The sequence below is a fragment of the Pelobates fuscus genome, chromosome 1, assembly GCF_036172605.1.
Source record: "Pelobates fuscus isolate aPelFus1 chromosome 1, aPelFus1.pri, whole genome shotgun sequence".
Classification (NCBI taxonomy): domain Eukaryota; kingdom Metazoa; phylum Chordata; class Amphibia; order Anura; family Pelobatidae; genus Pelobates; species Pelobates fuscus.
This window is the reverse complement of record NC_086317.1, coordinates 50,397,811-50,419,145: the sequence shown is the minus strand read 5'-3', so window position 1 is coordinate 50,419,145 and position 21,335 is coordinate 50,397,811. Positions and strand designations below refer to the sequence as shown.

Here is a 21,335-nt window from a genome sequence, read left to right as displayed (position 1 = left end):
CAGGAATAATAGGTTGAAGAGGACCCTGCTCAAATGAGCTTACAGTCTATAGGAGGTGGGGTATTAGAAACATTAGGATAGGAAATATCAAGTAGGAGTGAAGCAGAGCTGGAGGAGAGAGCAAAGCACTAGTATCAAGATGTAGATACCTAAATATAGAATATAGTGTGTGCCATTTAGGAGTAGGAGAACCTAAGTGCTTCAGTCCAGAGTATCAACCTCGTACAATTTGGTTGACTCTCAGGAATGGAGATCCTCAGGGGACCCTAATTAATAAGACGGGTTCTGCTATTTGATGCGTGTAAGGCGATATCAAGTGGTAGAAAGCCGTGGAATGTATGTGGGGATCTTAGATGGGAGAGGACGTATGGGTCTAACGATAAATATATTTGTCCCAGTAGTAAAAATAAATATGTGAGTCCTAGATGCCCAAATAGAGATTATAACTTTTGCCCATATTGGTCTTGTGTGGGGTGGGCAACTTGGGGACAGACAGTAGACAAGGACATGATAGTGACTAAGTTGCCTACCAGCCCATATTGTAAGTCTATGGAATGCAATCCAGTCCATATACTTATAAATAACCCCGACAAGTTCTTAGATACATATGGTAATTTATTTGGGTTTCAAATATATGGGACGGGTTTAGATCCTGGGACAGTATTGTTTATAGGGATAGAGACTGATACGGTATCCTCCCAAACTCATCAAGTATACCATTCCTTTTATGAAGAGATGAGCATAGATAATAAGATCCCCCATAATGCTAAAAACCTGTTCATTGATTTAGCCGAAAGTATTGCCGGTAGTCTTAATGTTACCAACTGCTATGTGTGTGGAGGTACTAACATGGGAGACCAATGGCCTTGGGAAGCAAAGGAGGTAATGTCCGGTTCTGAGGCAGTTGACCAATTAATATCTACACAAGCCGATTATCATATGAGTGTTAGAGGTAAATCTGAGTGGAGATTAAAGACCTCCATCATAGGTTATGTTTGCATAGCAAGGAAAGGAATGATGTATAATACTTCTGTAGGAGAATTAACTTGTCTAGGGCAAAAAGCTTATGATGATGATACAAAGAATACAACTTGGTGGTCGGCTTCAAATGTCTCAGAACCATCTAACCCGTTTGCTAGATACGCCAATTTAAAGGATGTGTGGTTTGACCTATCCATCACATCTACTTGGAGAGCCCCAGCAAATTTGTACTGGATCTGTGGTAAGAAAGCCTATTCTGAGTTGCCACAGGACTGGGAAGGGGCATGTGTGTTGGGTATGCTCAAACCATCCTTCTTCTTGTTACCTATTGAAACAGGTGAGACTTTAGGTGTTAAAGTGTATGATGTGAATCATAGGAAGAAAAGGGGACCCATAGAGATAGGCGCCTGGGAAGATAATGAATGGCCTCCCCAGCGTATTATAGATTATTATGGGCCAGCCACGTGGGCAGAAGATGGTACCTTTGGTTATAGAACCCCTATTTATATGCTCAACCGTATTATACGATTACAGGCGGTGGTTGAGATCATTACTAACGAGACATCACAAGCGCTCAATCTTCTAGCGAAGCATAATACCAGGATGAGGACAGCAGTCTACCAAAATAGATTAGCCTTGGATTACCTTTTGGCAGTAGAGGGAGGTGTATGTGGGAAGTTTAACCTGAGCAATTGCTGTCTTCAAATAGATGACGAAGGGCAAGCAATAGCTGAGCTTACTAGCCATATGGTTAAACTAGCGCATGTGCCTACTCAGGTATGGAAAGGGTACAATCCAAGCAGTTGGTTTGGTAGCTGGTATGAGTGGTTTGGAGGGCTTAAGGCAGTGGTAGGTGGAGTCCTACTGATTTTAATGTTGTGTCTACTCCTGCCGTGTCTTATACCTTTAGTAGTTAGGTCTGTGCAAAGCCTGATAGAAAATATAGCAGAGAGGAAGGCTGCTGCACAGATAATGGCAATTTATAAATATAAGGCTCTAGATCAAGGAGAACCAATGCAGGAAGATGAGTGTTGAAGATTCACATCATAAGATAAGTCTGGTCTGGTTCAAGGTAACTTGCGGTGTATGCAAACTTAGGTTAAGTGATGCCTCAAGTAATTGTGAAATATCAAGAGGCATCAAAGGGGGGAATGTGGTGGAATCTCGGTAAAAATAAATTTAGTAGGCCGAGATTACCACGTGGCATGTGTACGTGCATATGCTGACGTATCGATCAGTTGGTTGCACGAGGCAAGATACGATCAGTAGTGTACGGAGCATGTGCAAGAATACAGGATATAGTATTCCCCTCCTCCATTGTGCTGGACAGGCCATGCGGTCAAGCAGGAAGTTAATTCTTATTTGTATTGATTGGTCAAGAGAATGTGCGGGTGGAGCTTAATATGGGAGGAGTTATGTGCCTATATAAGGAGCCTGCACTATTGTCCGGGGCTCAGAACTTGCTGTATTTTGGTGACATTAGTCCCTCTGAGTCCCGATCGGTGATCCAATAAAGAATCTCTTCCTTCCTGAAGAAACCTGTGTCCATCTCTCTGTGCTTTGCTTCCGTCAGTTTCTCCGGTATCAGAACGGTGACAACTATAACGATTTCTTGGCTACATTTTCAAAAGAGAGATTTTATTCTTCCATGGGGCAGGTCTCCAAACTGTTTCCATTTTGTCAGTACAGTCCACATTTTAAAGTTCTTCCCCACCATGTTAATTTTCTTCCTTAGGAACTGTCCCCAGGCAGCACAATGCAAGCTCATCATTAGACACGCTTGTTCCGTCCTATGGGCACTTGGATTATGCAAAGAGTGCTTCAGCAGTGCTCTCTGTGTGCTCTTCTGCATTGCTTGATATTGGCTGACATGCCACTTCAGTGGACAAGCCTATCCATAATGCAAGTTATCACTGGCAAAACCCCCAGAGCCTTCTGACTAAGCAGATTGTGCTTTTATCCCACTACCTTTTGCTAATTGTCACACAGAATTTAGGAGTGCCAGGATGGACCTCTAATAACAGAGCACAAAGGGCGTCTAAAGGTATATCAAAATCTAGTGATGCCAGGGCACTCAAAGCACCCCCTCCTCCACCAATGACTGTTCAACTGCAAGACTAACGTGGCCAGTTCGAAAATAGAACTTGACGTGGCATTCACACTTCCTCTACAAAAATAATAAATACATTGATATTCCTTTTAGGAAGTGTTTGCATGCATGAATTGCATTAGGCTGCATGAGCCTCAATTCTCTCCATATAATCTGTGGCAGTTTGCACTTTGCTTGCTGGGGTATCTGTTGTTTACTTTGCTGCTGTCAGTAGGAGATCATTGCTCGTATCAATGGGAAGTCTTCCTATGTGAGCTACTACCGTATCCTTTAAAGGAACACTATAGTCACCTAAATTACTTTAGCTAAATAAAGCAGTTTTAGTGTATAGATCATTCCCCTGCAATTTCACTGTTCAATTCACTGTCATTTAGGAGTTAAATCACTTTGTTTCTGTTTATGCAGCCCTAGCCACACCTCCCCTGGCTATGATTGACAGAGCCTGCATGAAAAAAAAACTGGTTTCACTTTCAAACAGATGTAATTTACCTTAAATAATTGTATCTCAATCTCTAAATTGAACTTTAATGACGGACAGGTGGCTCTTGCAGGGTCTAGCAAGCTATTAACATAGGAGGGGATAAGAAAATCTTAATTAAACAGAACTTGCGATAAAGAAAGCCTAAATAGGGCTCTCTTTACAGGAAGTGTTTATGGAAGGCTGTGCAAGTCACATGCAGGGAGGTGTGACTAGGGTTCATAAACAAAGGGATTTAACTCCTAAATGGCAGAGGATTGAGCAATGAGACTGCAGGGGCATGTTCTATACAACAAAACTGCTTCATTAAGCTAACGTTGTTCAGGTGACTATAGTGCCCCTTTAATATAACACTTCATATAAGGCTTTAACTTATCTATTTTGGGCAATAAATACTGAATGTTATATAAACATCAAAAATGCCTTTTTTTGTCAAGCTAATATCATGATAATACAAATGTTAACAAGACTTAGATTTTTTTTGTGATTCTTCATAATTATTCTGATTTTACACTTTTTTGGCATGATTAAGAATATTTAGTTCAGCGCTAAAATAAATAGTTTGTGTTAACGTGTCCAGTATACATGACACAAAAATATGAAAATTCTGTTTGTCATGCTCTATTGGAGCTTTATCTTGTCTACACTAGAAAACTTTGTCTTATCATTATGTTTTGAAAGTTCTCCTTTTTACGGACGTTGCCTCCTGTTTTTTTGTGATAGTGAGATTTCAAGATATACAAGGTTATTTACTAATGTGATGATTCAAAGTGATATCAAAGATAATGTTGACTTTAAAGCCAGAGAAGCCTACCGTTCTTACTGAATAGTTTACCTTCATATTTCTGTACTCTGATTGCCATTATTCACCCTTCTCCTGAGGCCCTGGGCTACAACACCATGGCAACACCATGGCAATTCCGAACCCAATGACCCATGTCACATTCGCTACACCTTAAGAGAAGGTACATGAAAAGACGGTGATTGTATGCCCACTATTATTGTTCTAATACATTACTGTTGGTAACGGCATAATCCACCTGCGCGTGGCTGAACGTTTAATTGGCGTACTCACACTAGTTTTGCATATATAGAAATTAAAAATAAAAATAAAGAAAAAAAATAATTATTTTCTAAAAAAATAAATAAAGCCAGAGTAGCCACACTGAAAACACATGCATTTTAAAAACTATTCTGAACTGAAATTTGAAATTCACATGGAATTCTCGCTTTAGTGAATAACTTAATATTGTCAGCATTAGACACCAACTATTCCTCCATATATTGCGCACAAATTTTGAATCTTAACAGACTACATGCTTGCTGCACCATGCTATATTTAGTTGAATAAAAATCGAGAAATGGAGGAAGTTCAAGTCATTTGATAAGTTTGTTATATTTTAAATGACTTTAGAGCAAACTATATTTAAAAGTAAAAAATGAACAAATGAGCCCAAAGAGGGATATAGATATAGATTCTTATCCTGTGATAATAGATAAGAAGGCTCCTATCCTTTAGCAAGTTTTGGTGCTATTAACACCAAAGTTGCAATTATTTATTTTGATATTGGTGCTGGCATTATACACCATGTATATCCCTCTTTGGTTTCTCATTTGTTTACATTTGGTTCATGTGTTATGTGTGAAATAGCCCAAAATAGGGTTTTTTATGTTGTATTATTGTTAATTTATCACTTATCTTATATGGTAGTTTTTTATGTTTTTATATTTAATAGCAAAACTATTAGCAATGTTTTGCTATGAAACACATTTTTTTTTTTAAATCAATATTAATACATGAAATTCATTTGAGACACTGGAAGGCTTTTTTACTGTACTTATAAAATATTTCTCTCTTTCTATTTTCTTCCAATATAACTTTTTTTTTTTGGTTGACACATTGAGCATATTGAATAGCTGGAAATATCTCCAAAATGTAAAGTGACACTAAACTGTGAAAATAAAATGTTATTTGTTTTCAGTTTTACAAAGAGAACATTAGCTCATCTCCAGCTTACAGGAGACAACTTTCTCTCACTGCTTAATCAGTGAGTCTTGTTTTTTTAGATATACACATTGGAGAGGACCTACATGAATCCATCCTTCAAGTACGTATAAAAATTAGAGGCTCTCCCACGGGCCCGGACTTGTTTAGGGCAAATCAGAGGAAATCTAGGTAGACCACAATGGTTATGAGCTCCAATCATGGAATGTGATGGCAGATAGGAACCATTCGGACCATCTAGTCTGCCCAATTAAATCAACAGTACCTGGAGATGCCAACCAGTACTGTGAGAGATGTACATAATGTGCCAGCTGCTGGGTTATATACTGGCTGCCCGACTTTTTCTTCTCTATTCCCTGCTGCCACTTCTTAGGTATGATGTGATGTGATGTGAGGGAGTTATTGGCCATGCTGCCTTCTGAATGGGGCCCTTTTAATTCACTTTGGACTGGAACAGAATTATCAGCTAGCTCACAATAGCTCCCACGCAATGTAGCCAACAAGTGACAGCAAGAGAAAAGGAGAAAACTACGGAGAGCAAAGGTAGACCTACCTGTGGGTCTAGGGCGGCTTGGCCATGCTGGGATAGTTTAGTCTGTGCAAAAATGTGCCCGAGTTGATTTTATGTCCAAATCTTGAATTAGCAATGTCACCAACCCTCATCAGATTGTTTCAGATTAGAACATACAGATCACAGCGTGATCTTGTTCAAGTTCTTCTTGAAACATAATCCTACTAGTTTATCTGTGTTCTGCTCTGTAGGCTAGCTCCATTTTTTGAGACATAGATCTCCTGTTGGTTGGCAAGGCTTATGCCACATAGGCTTTCATATTATAGCTACCGTCCAACTATAGTCCAACAGCCTCCTTCATTCTGCTACCCCTCCAACCCATTAGGTTTGCTGAGCTTATTAGCTCCCCTTAGGGGATTATATATTGTGCAATTTTTTTATATGATACTTATGTTCTTTAATAAATTATGGTTTTAAATTTAAATATATTTCTTGCAAATCCTAGGGACTTTACTGTGTCCTCTGGACTTTATGTCCATTGGCCACCTTAGTGTACAAAGCAAAAACGTAGTTGCTCTTTAGTTACCTTAATAAATCAATATGTTCCCTCGTGTTTTTATTATTATCTTACTCTGTAAATATATAGTGTATATGACACAATAGATAATGTCAGACATATCAGGGTCTATCATTAAGTAATACCCCTTATTATCTCAGGATATGTGATCATATATCCTAATGTCCTATTGTGTTTTATACCCCACCTCTTATAGACTGTAAGCTCATTTGAGCAGAGTCCTCTTCAACCTATAGTTCCTGGAAGTTTTCTTATAATTGTCCTATTTATAGTATAATCTCCTCTCTTATAATATTGTAAAGTGTTATGGAATTTGTTGGCGCAATATAAATGGCAATACTACTACTAATAATAATATTTATGTTAATGCAGTAACATAAGAAATTATAGTAAAGCTAACTATCCAGGTCAAGAAAGCTTATATTGTTTAAGGAGAACCCTGATCCCATTTACTACACAATTTGTCTTAATAATCTCTGATAATTTCCAGTAATAATTATCATAACCCAAAGGGGTGCGGGCTCTGGAAACTCACAACCCTATTAAATGTCTGCAAAGTGTCTTTCTTTTTTTATCTGTAGTAAAATGTAGTAGTATTTTTATATTTCCTAGGGATGTGCATGGGCAAAAAATTTGGTTTGGAAATTCGGGTAAGTAAAAAAATGTGTCTGCTTCGGCAATTCGGACCAATGGCATTCAGTTCGCTTCGGCAATTCAGAACTTCGGCAATTCGGTTCGGTTAGGCACTTCGTAAATTCGAACTTCGGACATTCGTAAGCATCTGAATGTCCGAATTGCACGAAATTCGTCCAAATGTACATTCGGAGCAAAACTAATTGTATATGTCTAATATTTTCTAATCCTCACTGTTAGTACCATTTTTCCACAAAACCTTGTAACATCATTGTTGCCTCCACAGGACCTCATTATGACAGTCGTATGTTGAATCCCTTCAATCCTAGTTGCATTCTGTTTGTGCAATTATTCCATCTGAAGGTTGTACAACTCTCACTATGAGTTCCTGATATAACCCTGTGTTTTTGACTTTCTGTCACACACTTCATTTATATCAAAGAAAGAATACAAAGATTTAAGCCCTAGACCAAAGGTAGGCAACCTATGGCACGTGTGTCATGTACGGCACTCGAGGTGTCTTTGCATGGCACTCAAGGCTACTAGAGCCAAACAGGCTCTGGCCTATCAGGAGTCCCAGTGAAACTTCAGATATTTGCTAATATGAAAAGGTGGTGAAGGACAATCCTCAAATTATGCATTGCAGCACATAGTGGAAGTGATGTCAGATCACTTCATTACAGCACTTGTGAATGGGAATCCACACTGTAGTAGAGCAGCCCGCAGCTGCTGGTGCAGCTCCTATCCTTGACCTGCACCTGGCCACCCTGGTCCCCAGGGAAGCCACCTACACTGCTAAATATACACAGAGCTGCAGAATAACTCTCCCCTCATACAAATAATATGAACAACCCGTACACACACATACACAAAATCCGCATAAATGCACACAACCCCACACGTAGCCTCTCACATGCAATACCCCAAACAGCCCCACACATACACACACAGACTGAACACACAATGTAACATATCCCCACCCACACAATTCCACAAGCAGACCCCATTAATAGGTATCATACACGATACCACAAACTACTCATGAACATATACAATATAATAGCTCACATATGCACAACTACAACTATACAAAGCAACTGCAGTATAAATAACACAAGCAGAATACGGCAACATACACACCTCAATTTAAAAAAAATAGGACCGGCACACTACGGGACATCACAATTCTATTATTTTGGCACAGTGCTGCTAAAAGGTTGCCTGCCCTTGCCCTAGACAAAGGTGTGTCGGCATCTCGAAATTCTCTTATTCTACCGCAAATAGCATCCCAACTCTGGCTTATTATTATTATTATACTTTATAAAGTGCCACCATGTTCCACAGTGTTATATATGGGACATATATAAACAGATCATTATATGTCAGAACATTTTTGCCATTTTTCTTGTTTCTGTACACAGTAGTTTGTCTTTTTTTTTTATTCTTTATTTTTGATGTGCATAAGGTACATGAAGAACATTTGCGTAATATCAGAAAGATAATCAAGGTACTTAGACATATTTTGTATAGGACATTTGCAAGATAGACTGCACGTTTTTGCTTTTTTTCCATGTAAATTACAAGACACTATAGATAACAATAGTAATAATAATCGTCATCGTGGTTCAGACTGAACATTTAGCAATAATTTCAGTCCAGCCTGTTTGCAATTTATTTTAAGAAATCTTACATACCACATCCTCTTCATTAAGGTTGAAAATAGGACTTGCTTGTACCGTCTTCTCCTGGTGAACAGATAAAAAGATAAAGGTTGCTTGTAAATGTTTTTCATGCATATGAGATATTTTTAAAGCATTCAAACTGTTCATTTGAAACAGATGTCATTTATTAATGTATTGTACACACTGTGTAAGAAAAGCAATTGATTTTCACTGCGTGAATATATTTCTTGCTTCATATACTGCTTTATTGCCCAGTTTATTTAAGAAAAAAAAGTTATTTAAAATTAACTTTATTTTAAACATGTGTTAGCCAGCACATGTGTATCTAGTTCCTAGTGATTATTTTCAATTATTTACATTTCCAGGGATCCCTCAATTATTTGTTCATACTTTGCAGAAATATTGGGAAGGTGATAAATTGTGCTGGGGATTATACGATATTATCGGTCCAATACTTTGCAGAGGAGCGCAAAAACTGTTTATAAAAAGTACAGTAGGTGTTGAATAACAAGTACTGATTTGGTTTTGGTACTTGTAAAGGATGTGCACACATTTCTGGTAGTTAAGATTTCCCAAAACCCTCCAGGCAGCCAACATCATGACAGTTTGCAAATCAGGCATCTGCATTTTGAAGTGCAAAGTTACAGTACCCCTGAAGTGCGTAAAATACCCTTACTATTCAGGAATCCTGTACACCTTGATCCAAAAGGCTTTTGTAGATAGTGGGAGGCGGTGTATTATTTAAAGTTCTTCTACACGTGGCAAAGAGATTGACTCAAACTGAGACATTTCTTTCAGCTAGATGAGGGCCAGTGCGGTAGTGATTTTGTAGAAGTCGGGTGTATTCTAATATGTTCGCAATGCAAAACTATATAACTATATGCTTGATTTTCACAATTATCTAAGAATTATTAATATTATATTAATTCTTTATTTATCGTCAGCAAAGGAGAAACAACCTCAAGCATAATAAGTATTTTCCTGTATTCATACGTATTATATCCAATAACTTTCTTTTTATAATGTAAATTACAGAAGAGTGGATCTTTACCTCCTCAAACTATTTTGACCTTACTGTATATTGATTCAACCGCCCGAACATTAGGGCAACAGGAGAGTAAAATGTGTATGCATACAGAAGAGCATACGGAAACTAGGAGGTCCGAGAGCATAAGAGTAAAAAAAAAAACAGGGAAGAACAGCATTGAATACGGCAAAAAGAAGAAAGGGGAATGGGCTGGTGTGTCAGGCTGTGTGTTCTGCTTCCCCAATGCCCGAAACTTGTCATGGACTACAATAACACAGATTTATTTTATTTTGTTAACAGAATGGAATGCGATTTTTTTTTTCTTTTTTTTTTTTTTTAAACATTCTAATATACTATCATATTACATTTTGAAGGCAAATTATAAACCATATTTGTTAATATTTTTTTAAAGTAAATTTGAAAAAAATGGAGCTCAATAAAATAAAAACAAGTACCTGCTTGCTGCTGTAAGAACATTTTAACAATGTGATATTACTCAACAGCTATCTATGCATCACGCTGATGTTTAGTTTTTTATTTAATGTGATAGCTTTGCATTCTGGACTTTTTGTGTTTAGAGTGGGGAAGGAGTTAAGAAAATAGTGGGACAATAGCAGAAAATATTACACAACTATTTGGCAAGTAGCAACGTATGCTTTAAAAAGATTGTATGGATTGCGTTCAAATTTGACTCTTTAATGGTTTTTCAAGGTTTTACAACCAAGTAGAAATGGATACATTTAACATGTAATTACAATGAATTGTAGGTAAGAACATACCCTGTAGATTACTTTATTATGCATTTGATTAGTCCCAGTTTTGTACATAAAAATGACACTTTACTTTTCTTGTTTCTGGTTCGCACTTTCATTTTTATGGCAGTACATTAAATAAAACTGCATTAAAGGAAAGGTAATGGAGTACGAAAAAATACCCTCATCAAATATTTACACTAAATGAGTTTATATCTTGTTTATTATTTTAGAGTAGAGATGTTTGTTGCCTATCTGTAGGTGTAGTTATCCACTGTTTGCAACTTTAAATGAATATGCCAAGCACCATAACTGCTACAGCAAGTGCCATGGCACCTCCTCTATTATAAGTAGCCAAACCATTTGAACATTCACTTGTTGTTGGGGTCTGTCGAGTGCCGCCCACTGCCTCTAACCTAGTTGGTGGCTTTCTTCCAGGAGTTAAGCACCTCAGTGCAGGACTTGCTCAGGAGAGCCAATGGAAGCAGGCGCTTCCTTAAAAGGAACTACCTGATGTCCTATGTCCTATTATAAAATGGTTTGACTACTTACATTGGGGGTGTTAGGGCACTTCTGGATTGATTTTCAATACACCGTAGTGGTTACGGTGTTTTGATTGTTCCTTTTAAGGACCAGTCTGCTATAAGTCTCTGGTGTAGCCCTTCTATTTTGTCAAACTGTTTTGTAGATGTTTGAAAAAAAGAAGGTTCTTCAGCCAAGCTTAATTGCAAAACTTAATTTCCAGGTTGGCTGGACTACCAATGATAATGCAGTTTTATCAGTATGGCTAAAGAAGAGGTGGTCAAGAAGTGCCATGGAGATCCATTTTTTAAATAATCTTTAATAATCCAAAATGATTAAACACAAAAAATGGCATGATAACCATAGGTGTAAAACACCATAACTACTATAATGAGTTGATTATGGTACGTCAGGATGGAGAGGCTGTAGCAATAGCAGCTATAGCTAAAGCTACTCATCAGGCTAGTTTTTTTTTACATTTATTAAGAAAATATATTATATGTGAGATATTCGGTTCCTGCCGGTCCGCATGCATGCAGCTTCTCCAACTGCCTTCACCTTGGTTTACATCCCTTAACCACCAGTGCCAGCGTGCTCTTGAAGCCCCCTCTTCTGGAGGTTCGAGGTGTGCGCTGGGAGGCATCCCCCTGCTGTTTTCAGCCCGGGGTTGCGGTGCTGATTTTTGGTCGCTTTTGGGCTCTTGTAAGTGCCTGGGGGTCGATTGCGTTGCCTCCGCCAGTGTAGAATGCATGGCGTGGGGTTAGCAGGTCGGAGGGTGTCGGGAGGTAAACCTTGCAGTGTGCTGTCGCCCCGTTCCGTCTCCTCTCGTTGCTCTTGCCTGCCAGCGAGTTTGCGCCAGAAGTTGGCAAAGATTTCGTCCAGGTGCCTCATGGAATTTGCTAGGCTGTCTTCACATGGCGCGTCCGCCATTTTGGGACGGCTGGGTGGACGGCCTCAGATTGCAGGGGCCTCTTTTCGATGAACAGTCGATTATATACCGGGATGTCCCTTACCGGCCGGGGGGGGGGGGGGACGGGAAGCCTGACCACCTCTCCTCGTCCAGGCAGGGTGTCAGCAGGGAGATCGGCCGTTTCTCCCCAGCTGCCCCCACCGATATTTCTCTGAGATGTGTCGGGGTAAAACCACCATTCAATCGGTGATATGTCGTAGATTGTGTCGCAGGGTGTTCTCAGCAAGATTTGTCAGGTTTGCTCGGGTATTGAGTCAGAAAAAACAGCTTTCTCCTATAGTATAGCCGGGAGCTCACTCCATGTGCGACCGCTCAGAATGGTGGTCAGGCCCCGCCCCCAACAGATTTCTACTAATAGATTCCAGATTTGCAAGCAGAACAATTTGATAAATTAGCTATAGGTTGTTAATAAGAAGAATAAGGATGTGGAATTCTCTGCCTGAAGAAATGGTTTTATCAGAGTCCATACAGATGTTCAAACAGCAACTAGAAAACACAAAAATGACAATAAACAGGCAAACAAATAATCAACAGTAATAATTCACCAGAGTTCTCACAAGCCTAATAGGGCAGAAGCACGAAAAAATAACCCCCCAATGTTTCGGCACCAACTGGCTGCCTTTATCAACGCCCTTGATAAAGGCAGCCAGTTGGTGCCGAAATGTTGGTGGGTTATTTTTTCGTGTTTCTGCCCTATAAGGCTTGTGTGAACTCTGGTAAATTATTACTGTTGATTATTTGTTTGCCTGTTTATTGTCATTTTTGTGTTTTCTTGTAATATACATGTTTAACCAATTGTTGGTTCATTAAATAATTGTATATATTTCTTTTTGGTTCTGGTGTGCATCCTCTTTCATATAATATTGATGTTTATGTTGGTACTAGAAGGAGTACCAGTGAGGAATAGCACCCAGGTGGATATTGTCTCTGTTAATATTTAGTCTCTCCATACCCTGTTTTTGTATGAAAAACAGCAACTAGATGCACACTTGCAAAAACAAAATATTGAAGGTTATAATTTTTCAATGTAGGGTAATAACCTCTTGATCCAAGGATAAATCTGACTGCCATTCTGGGGTCAAGAAGGACTTTTTTCCTAGCTTGTTGCAAAATTGGAAGTGCTTCAAACTGGGTTTTTTTTTGCCTTCTTTTGGATCAAAAGCAAAAAACAAATGTGAGGAAGGCTGAACTTGATGGACGCAAGTCTCTTTCAGCCTACGTAACTATGTAACTGTGACAAACTGCCATTTGCCACTGGGCTTTGGAGAGGACTGATCGCTAGCCTCCTGCCCTGCAACTATGGCCCTGGGATGTATTGCCCTTTAAGAATTACATTTGGGCATAATGGATTTTTTAATGCTGTTCCTGGCCCTTTAAATGCTTTGGAGCAGGGTTACAACTTTTAAACTGGCACTTCGAATGCAGCCGAAGTGCCGAAGTCGTCAAAGTGGCCACCATTCGACAAACGAACACGTGGCAGCGGCCATTTTAACTTATTCGATTATGCGGTCAGTGGTGTGTGCAGCCAAATCTATGGAACTGTTTGCGGCTACCCAATTGCACGAACACCGCTGACCCGTACCTTCTTTGACACCGCGGCTGGAGACTAAGTCCCGTTCGAAGATTCGAACACTCGTTCGATTGGGACTTAGTCATTTTCTCGGTGCAAAATAGACCGACCGCACAGCCCAAATCCATGGAACTGTTTTGGGCATGAAAATGTGCTTGCGGTCGGTCATAAAGGACTTATACCTATCTCCCGAACGGCTGAATGGATTCAAATGATTTTTGGGTATGTTTGTATTTGGAATGTGCTGATTAATAATATATAACTGTTATATTGGATGTATGGTTTTAGAGTTATGAAAGTTGGGTAAAAAGTGTGTTTAAACTGTATGTATAATTGGGTTACCTCTCAGGCTAAGGGGAGGGAATCTGTGGGATGTAACCATTGTGTGATTGGGTAATGTATAATTGTATGTGGGTGTCTCCCTTGCAGGGGAGAATTGCATAAAAGCTGAGTGTGTGCCATTAAACCAGAGTTCTTCTTGACCCTCAACACGTAGTCTTGTCTTGTGCTTGGAGGGTACAGCTATATTCACACTGGGGATTGCTATGCTCTGCATACTCCCTTGAGCTTTAATCACTTAGCTCTTTTGAGAGCTTGATCGTGATACGCTCTCCTTGGAGGAGAGGTCTTTCCCACACGGTCCTGGATGCTGGAGGTTCATACAGGGTGGAAGGAAGATGGCGAGGCTCCAGTCAAGCTACGGCGGTTGTGGAGTCTGCGGTGGTTGTGGTGTCATCTGCAGGGCTTGGAGTCCTCAGGAAGCGCTAGGAGCATCCGTCAACGGAAGACGTCCGTTGCAGTAACCAACCATGGGATTACAGGCCTTTAAATGTTATTATACTAATTCACACATACTTTGCCCATTAAAACAAATTTGCAACATTAAGACTTGTGATTAAAAACATATTGTTTCGAGGGGGTGTGCATTAAAACATAGGCATCAAAATGTCACTTTAGAGAAGCACCCTCACAGCTTCCCCCCCCTCCCCTGGCAGTCAAGAGATATACTGAGACAAAGTATATTTTCCACCGCTTCCAACACTTCTAGACACTGGGTGGAGCTAACACCGTTTGGAAGTGTCAATTTTCCTGGATGCAGAGATATTGGCTGCATCTATGAAGGATCCTACTGTCTCGAAGGATCCTCCATAGACCTCAGTGCTGTACTCTCGCACATGCATGAGAGTACAGCAGTGACATCGGCGTCTGTAGCTGATGTGCCAGGAGCAGTTCAGGACTGACCAGAAGAAAATGGTGGTGCCCACGAGGGACATGTTCAGGTAAGTAAATCTCACCTTTTCCTGGTTTCCCACCATAGGGGGTCTTTGGTGGGGGCTTATCACAATACAAGATACTTTTGGGCTAATAGCAAACAGAATATAAGCACATGGAGAACGTGCAGAAACTAAGTATCTTGCCCTTCAGCCTGGTCTCTTTCGGGGAAAAACCCGACTGAGATTGGTGGGGGCTACAATTTCTATCATATCAAGTGTCTGTGTAGGGCTGGATAATATAATAATATATTTATTATCTACCCTCTACGGTTGTTGGATTTCACGGTATTCAAGGTATAGCACTGAACCCAGAAGAAAAGGACATTCGCATTATAAACGGAGCAAGAATTACACTGTGCTTATGGTTTTAAACTGAATGGTTGTGCAGCATTTTTAGTTTATCTGTGTTTGTCAATTATGCATAACATCCGTGTGTTAGGAAGATCTACGGGAATGGAAAGAAATACAGAAGCTCTGTGGAAATCAAAAGAATGAAAAAAAATCTGTAGAGACAGGTGTTATAGCATTTAGAAAATGTGGGTAAACAGGGAATCACATGCGCTTAAGCCACAGAGGCTAAACAAATATACATATATAGGTTAAAGTAGTAAAGTGATCATACAGTATATAGTATATTTAAATTACTTCTAATATCAATAGCAGTAGGCTTCGGACAAGTTAAGGCCAACGGGTATCTTAAATTGGGTAATAAATTTTTTACTTTTTTTCACCGATCCTGGTTCCCAGCACTTCATCTAATACAGCAGGGAGTGCAGTCCTAAATCTGCACAACGCTTTAGAATTGAGTCATTATTATATGACTCCATACTTGTAAGTACCCACTTGGGATCCTTTACTTTACATTAGAATTATTATCAACAATGTTGCGCAATCGTTTGTGCCTCTATCTTTTCTACAGAACAAGATTCATACCGGTAATAGGGGTGGGTCGCCTATACGGACCCAGAAACGATTCAAACCAGAGCTGGGTCCACAGCTCTCCATTTGTGAGTGTATATACATTAGGATTAAAACATATTACCCTGTTCTGTATGATCTATACTATGTTTAATATTTTTTTTATAGATATCTGTACATGTTTGACATACAAGGAGAAATCTTCCTCCGAACAAACTTAAAAGGTGATTAATTCATTTTTTATCAAAGCGCTACATTCTTTTCTTGTTTTATATTTTGTATTGGCACTTACACGGACAATATAATTGTTGTGATATGTTTTACGGTTTTGAAACACTAATATTTGTGTTCAGCAAAGTCTCCTGAAGATAACAGTACCCCTCATGTACAGGTTTTATGGTGTTTTCCAAAGGTAGAGAGTCAAATATAAGGCTTGCGTTTCAGTTTTTTCAAATTGAAATTTGCCAGATTGGTTACGTTGCCTTTGAGACCGTACAGTAGCCCAGGAATGAGAATTACCCCCATAAGGGTATACCATTTGCAAAGTAGACAACCCAAGGTATTGCAAATGGAGTATGTCCAGTCTTTTTAAGTAGCCACTTAGTCACAAACACTGGCCAAAATTGACGTTTAAATTAGTTTTTTGCATTTTCAAATATTAACACTAACTTTGGCCAGTGTTTGTGACCAAGTAAAAACTGAAAAATGTAGCATGCTATATTTGACCCTGTAACTTCCCAAAACACCATCAAATCTAAACATAGGGGGTACTGTTTTACACGTGAGACATCGTTGAATACAAATATGTGTATTTTATTGCAGTAAAATCAAACAGTATTATGACATTCATAGTTAGAATGTCACGTAGAGCTAAACATTTTTTTAAAATTCTTATATTTTCCCATTTTGTTTATATTTTATTCATATTAAATTATGTTTTATACCTAAATATTTGATGTTAAATGAAAGCCCTATTTCCCCTGAATAAAATTATATATAATAAGTGTGGGTGCCCATAATATGAAAGAGGCGAATTACGCCTGAACAGACATACAGCGCAAATTCAAGTTTTTGTTAACGTTTTGTTTTGATCACAACGTGCACTTTTTGCTCAGTCCTTAAGGGGTTAAATATGAGCATAACGTGCTGGTGCTTAGCATTGGCTCATTGGAGGGTATATAGAACGATGAATATCCCTTGTCCCAATCAAACAGCAGATAGGCAAATAATAAACATTTACAAGTGACTTGTATTGACTTACCAGAGACAGAGATCTTTCATGAGGCACCATTTTAGAATAGGAATTTAGTGGATTGCAAGCTCGGGTTAAAGTGTTTTCCTTGGAATCTTGCGCATTCTGCACTGGTTCATACAAACTGTCCATAGACCCCTCCTGAAATAATTTAAGGAATATCTTCATTTATCTTAAATGACAAAGGTTACGGTTTTATGCAAGGCACAAAATGACTGTCTGGCTAGTGTCTCTTACACTGGAGTCATTAAGCAAAACAAAAAAGTATATGGAAGGACAAAACAATTCAAAGTTGAAATAAATTTGTTATAGAAATAATATCAATTACTATGTAAATTTATACTTGATGTGGCAAAAGAAAGCAAAAAAATAATAATAATACTTGCTGATATTTGGAGACTTTCTACTAAAACCAAAAACAGAGACCTAGTTAGATATGGATGGGCCTCATTGATGAATGTACATATGCTAAAGTCAGAAAATATGACATCCGAAGTAAGTGTCCCCAGGTATAGATACTGTAAAAATAATAAAGATGTTTTATGGAGAAAGCCAAGAAAGAGCAGTTTTAGGTTATGGGCAGAGACAAAAAATATTCCTACACTGTTTTTTTTTTTTTTTATTCCTACACTCATTCTGTTTTCAAGAACAACAAAAAAAGTTACAAGGATTTATATAAAGTAGTGGACTCATTATGGCCTCAAAAAGTGTATTCGTATGAATCACTAGAAGTTACACTGCCTTGCATTGTACAGGTTACTTTGCTATATTTTAATTATATAGAATAGGCAGATACTAGTACTACTGAGCAACGATTATATATTAAAAGTATGTATTATATTCCTATATGATGAGTAGAGGTAACATGCGTACTTAGAAGTTTACCGCGTAAAATACACACAACTTTAGAGGAGGTTCCATTAATGCCCTTAAATTCAATTTTAAAAAGAGTTTTAAATTTACTTTTTTTAAGTGCCAAGACTCATTCTTGCTCCACCATGCTCCACCTCATGTGACGTTATCTGTTAGACATCCTTCTTTGTCTTCTTGTTCCGATAAAATGCTCCTCAAAGAGGAGTATTGGGGATGAGAAGCACTGTTAAAGGGACACTCCAGGAACCCAGACCACATCTGCCCATTGGAGTGGTCTGGGTGCCAACTCCCACTACCCTTAACCCTGCAACTGTAAATATTGCAGTTTTCATAAACTGCAATATTTACCTTGCAGGGTTAACTCCTCTTCTAGTGGCTGTCTACTAGACAGCCACTAAAGGGCACTTTTGGGTTTATAGCACACTTTTGGAAAAACAAAAGAAAACTTACAAAAATATTTTTACGGCATACGCTTTATTCACAATATGTCCGTCCCCATCTGTCATTCAGTTCTCAGCATAGATCTCATTGGTAGGGACATATAGGTCTGTTTCTACCATGTTGCTCTCCCTCTCGCTCTCCTTGTTGAGCACTTGCTGTTAGTGGTAGTAGAACAGTTAAGATAGAGATGCGAGAGGCAATATAACATTTGGCCATGTTTTCACATCTCTATCACTGTACTGATTCTGCTTCCGGTAAGGGCTCAACTAGGAAGAGCAGCATGGGAGAAACAGTTGAGAGATTCAAGGGCCATGAGTGCAGAGCCATCGACTTTGTGATTCCTCTCCCTCACTTTGTACGTGCTATAGAGAGGCTTGAAGCCACCAGCCCTGCAAAGTTTACTAAATGCAGCTCACCAAACCCATGCACAGAGCACAGGTAGAGATGGTGGGAAAATATATTTATAGTGTGTGTTTTTTCTATGTCTGTGTAGTGTGTATGCCTTTCTATGTATGTCTGTTTGTGTATTCCTGTGCCTGTGTCTTTGCCAGTGTATCCTGTGTGTGTCTGTGTGTGCCTTTGTCAGTGTAGCCTGTCTGTGTGTTTCTGTGTAGCCAGTCTCTGTGTGCCTGTGTGTGTGTGTGTGTGAGCCCTACTGTGTGACCCTGTATGTGTCTGTCTGTATATGTCTGTGTTTGTGTGTGTGTTTATGTATGATTTGAATGTCTATGTATGCGTGTGTTTATAGGTTTATGTAAATGTGTTTATTTTAATATGTGTATCTGTGTATCTCTGTTAGTATCTAACTGTAAGTATATGTATTTATGTAAAAAGAATGTAAAGACACATATGCTGCAGGTGTACACAGGTGGAATTTGTAAGGGACTTTTGTGGAGATTTGAGGATACTTGTTTGTCTTTGGCTCAAGCCCCAGGTTTTTTCTCCCCAATATAGGTCTGTTGTGAGGATTGAGTGACAGTGAACACTAGGAGTTCTCCTGCTTTTCTCCAGGCAGTTCTCCTTTTCTTCATTTCAGGAATATACTCAGCAAGTGTTTTCTAGGAGTATACAGGATTGGAGTAATTAATGGTAACCTCATGGAGGATGTTTACTCTCATGCTGAGGTTCCACCAATCATTTTACAGAGTGGGGGAGCTAGGTGGGAACAAAGGGTGAGTATTACAATAATGTAACACCCACGGCCTCCAAGAACATCGGCGCTGGAGTGAGGGGTAGACGCTAAGTAAGACTATAACAGCAGCTAAACCAATTAAATATATCGTTTATTTCTATGATAAATGATATATTTACTGCTTTAGTAGATACTATTTCTAAAAATGACATGACAAGTTTAAATTGAATGATAAAATAAACATAGCAGTAGTCCTATAAGGCAGATAGTCAGAGAAACAAAAAAAGAAATTACTCTAATATTTGGGATATGATATTTATAAAAATAAATATATACGGTCATATGTACTTTATGTGTAAAGCAAAGCATTGCTGACATTCAAAAATGTATACAAAACATAATAATATATTATGGTGCTAGCCCTTTATGGTCTGTATCTGGAATACAACTCCTATCGTAGCCGCCAATTTTAACTCTTTTAACTCTGGTTAACTCTTCCCCTTCTCCAGTTTGACTCTATCCCTCCCCAAATCGTTAATCAGCCAAATTCTCACAATAATCACACACATTCATTCTACAGAATGAGACATTGCAGAGTTGTTGTTTTCTAACAAAGTAGTTTGTATTAGTGATAAATCTTTATTTTCACATTTGTGTCTTTGTCATACATGTTATCTATTACCTGAAGAAAGAAAGTCAAATCAAATTATTTTCCTTTATATTAAATTTATACAAAAGTACAACTGATCAGATATTGATAAATCTTCCCTTTCTTTGTTATCATACCATCTTTCGGCACAATGTTTCTTTTTCTAAATGTGTATGGTTATGCACTAAACCATACTTTCTTTTCTTTCTTTTTTTTTTTTATTGAAAGTGGAATTCCGTCACTGGGAACATTTTTCAACTCGAAATTAATATTTAAGCCCTTAAGAACACAGCTACTGAAGCAAAGGCCAGCATGACGGAATATTAACATCATGTGTGCTTAAGGAGTTTGTCCCGGAATTCGTCATTCCTCCACAATATCTGATTTAATGAATACATTCACCAGGATTGTTTGCATGTATGCTGTAATGTTTGCATTTCAAAATATTTTTTCATTTAACTAAATTATACAAAATGTGAACTAAATTATACAAAATAAGGAACTTACCAATGAAAAACAGAAAAGATTCATTTTGAGTCAAGGCATCAACGTCCGTCTAGAAAAGTTGTATTCCGATGTTGGTGGACAATAGAGTGGAGCTCTGCTGGGTGCTCGCAGCTGTTTGTATATTTCTTTCCAGAGATTACAGCAAGATAAAATCCCTACAGTAATCCATGGGACTCACAATCCATTATTAAATGAGGTAGGCAAGCCATGTGCAAACCATTTCCTGCAATAAAGGGACAGTGCACTCAATAATAAAACTCTATCACCGGTATGCAGACGAAAGCAATCTTAATATGTTTTTTATGTATTTTAACATTCTAGTCGTTTTCATATAACAAAATATTTTATATGAAAGAGACCAGTGAAGCAGTGATTAAACAACTGATAATAATACTAACATATTCAAATGTATAAATGTTATCTGCCTTCCCACCATCAGCACCATACACAGGGGTTGGTGAGCCAGGGGAA

At 38.5% G+C, this 21,335-nt stretch overlaps 1 protein-coding gene across 1 annotated transcript in view; it reads right to left on the bottom strand.

Moving 5' to 3' along the window:
- Positions 1–21,087, bottom strand: part of SAMSN1 (SAM domain, SH3 domain and nuclear localization signals 1) — a 130,656-nt gene extending 109,569 nt beyond the window's left edge. The window contains exons 1-3 of the mRNA XM_063443079.1: positions 20,865–21,087; positions 17,272–17,403; positions 8,990–9,040 (exon numbers count right to left, since the gene is read on the bottom strand). Of these exons, the coding sequence (XP_063299149.1) occupies positions 8,990–9,040; positions 17,272–17,403; positions 20,865–20,888 (207 nt within the window). The 5' untranslated portion in view covers positions 20,889–21,087. The remainder of the gene's footprint in view (positions 1–8,989; positions 9,041–17,271; positions 17,404–20,864) is intronic.
- Positions 21,088–21,335: the final 248 nt, after the last annotated feature.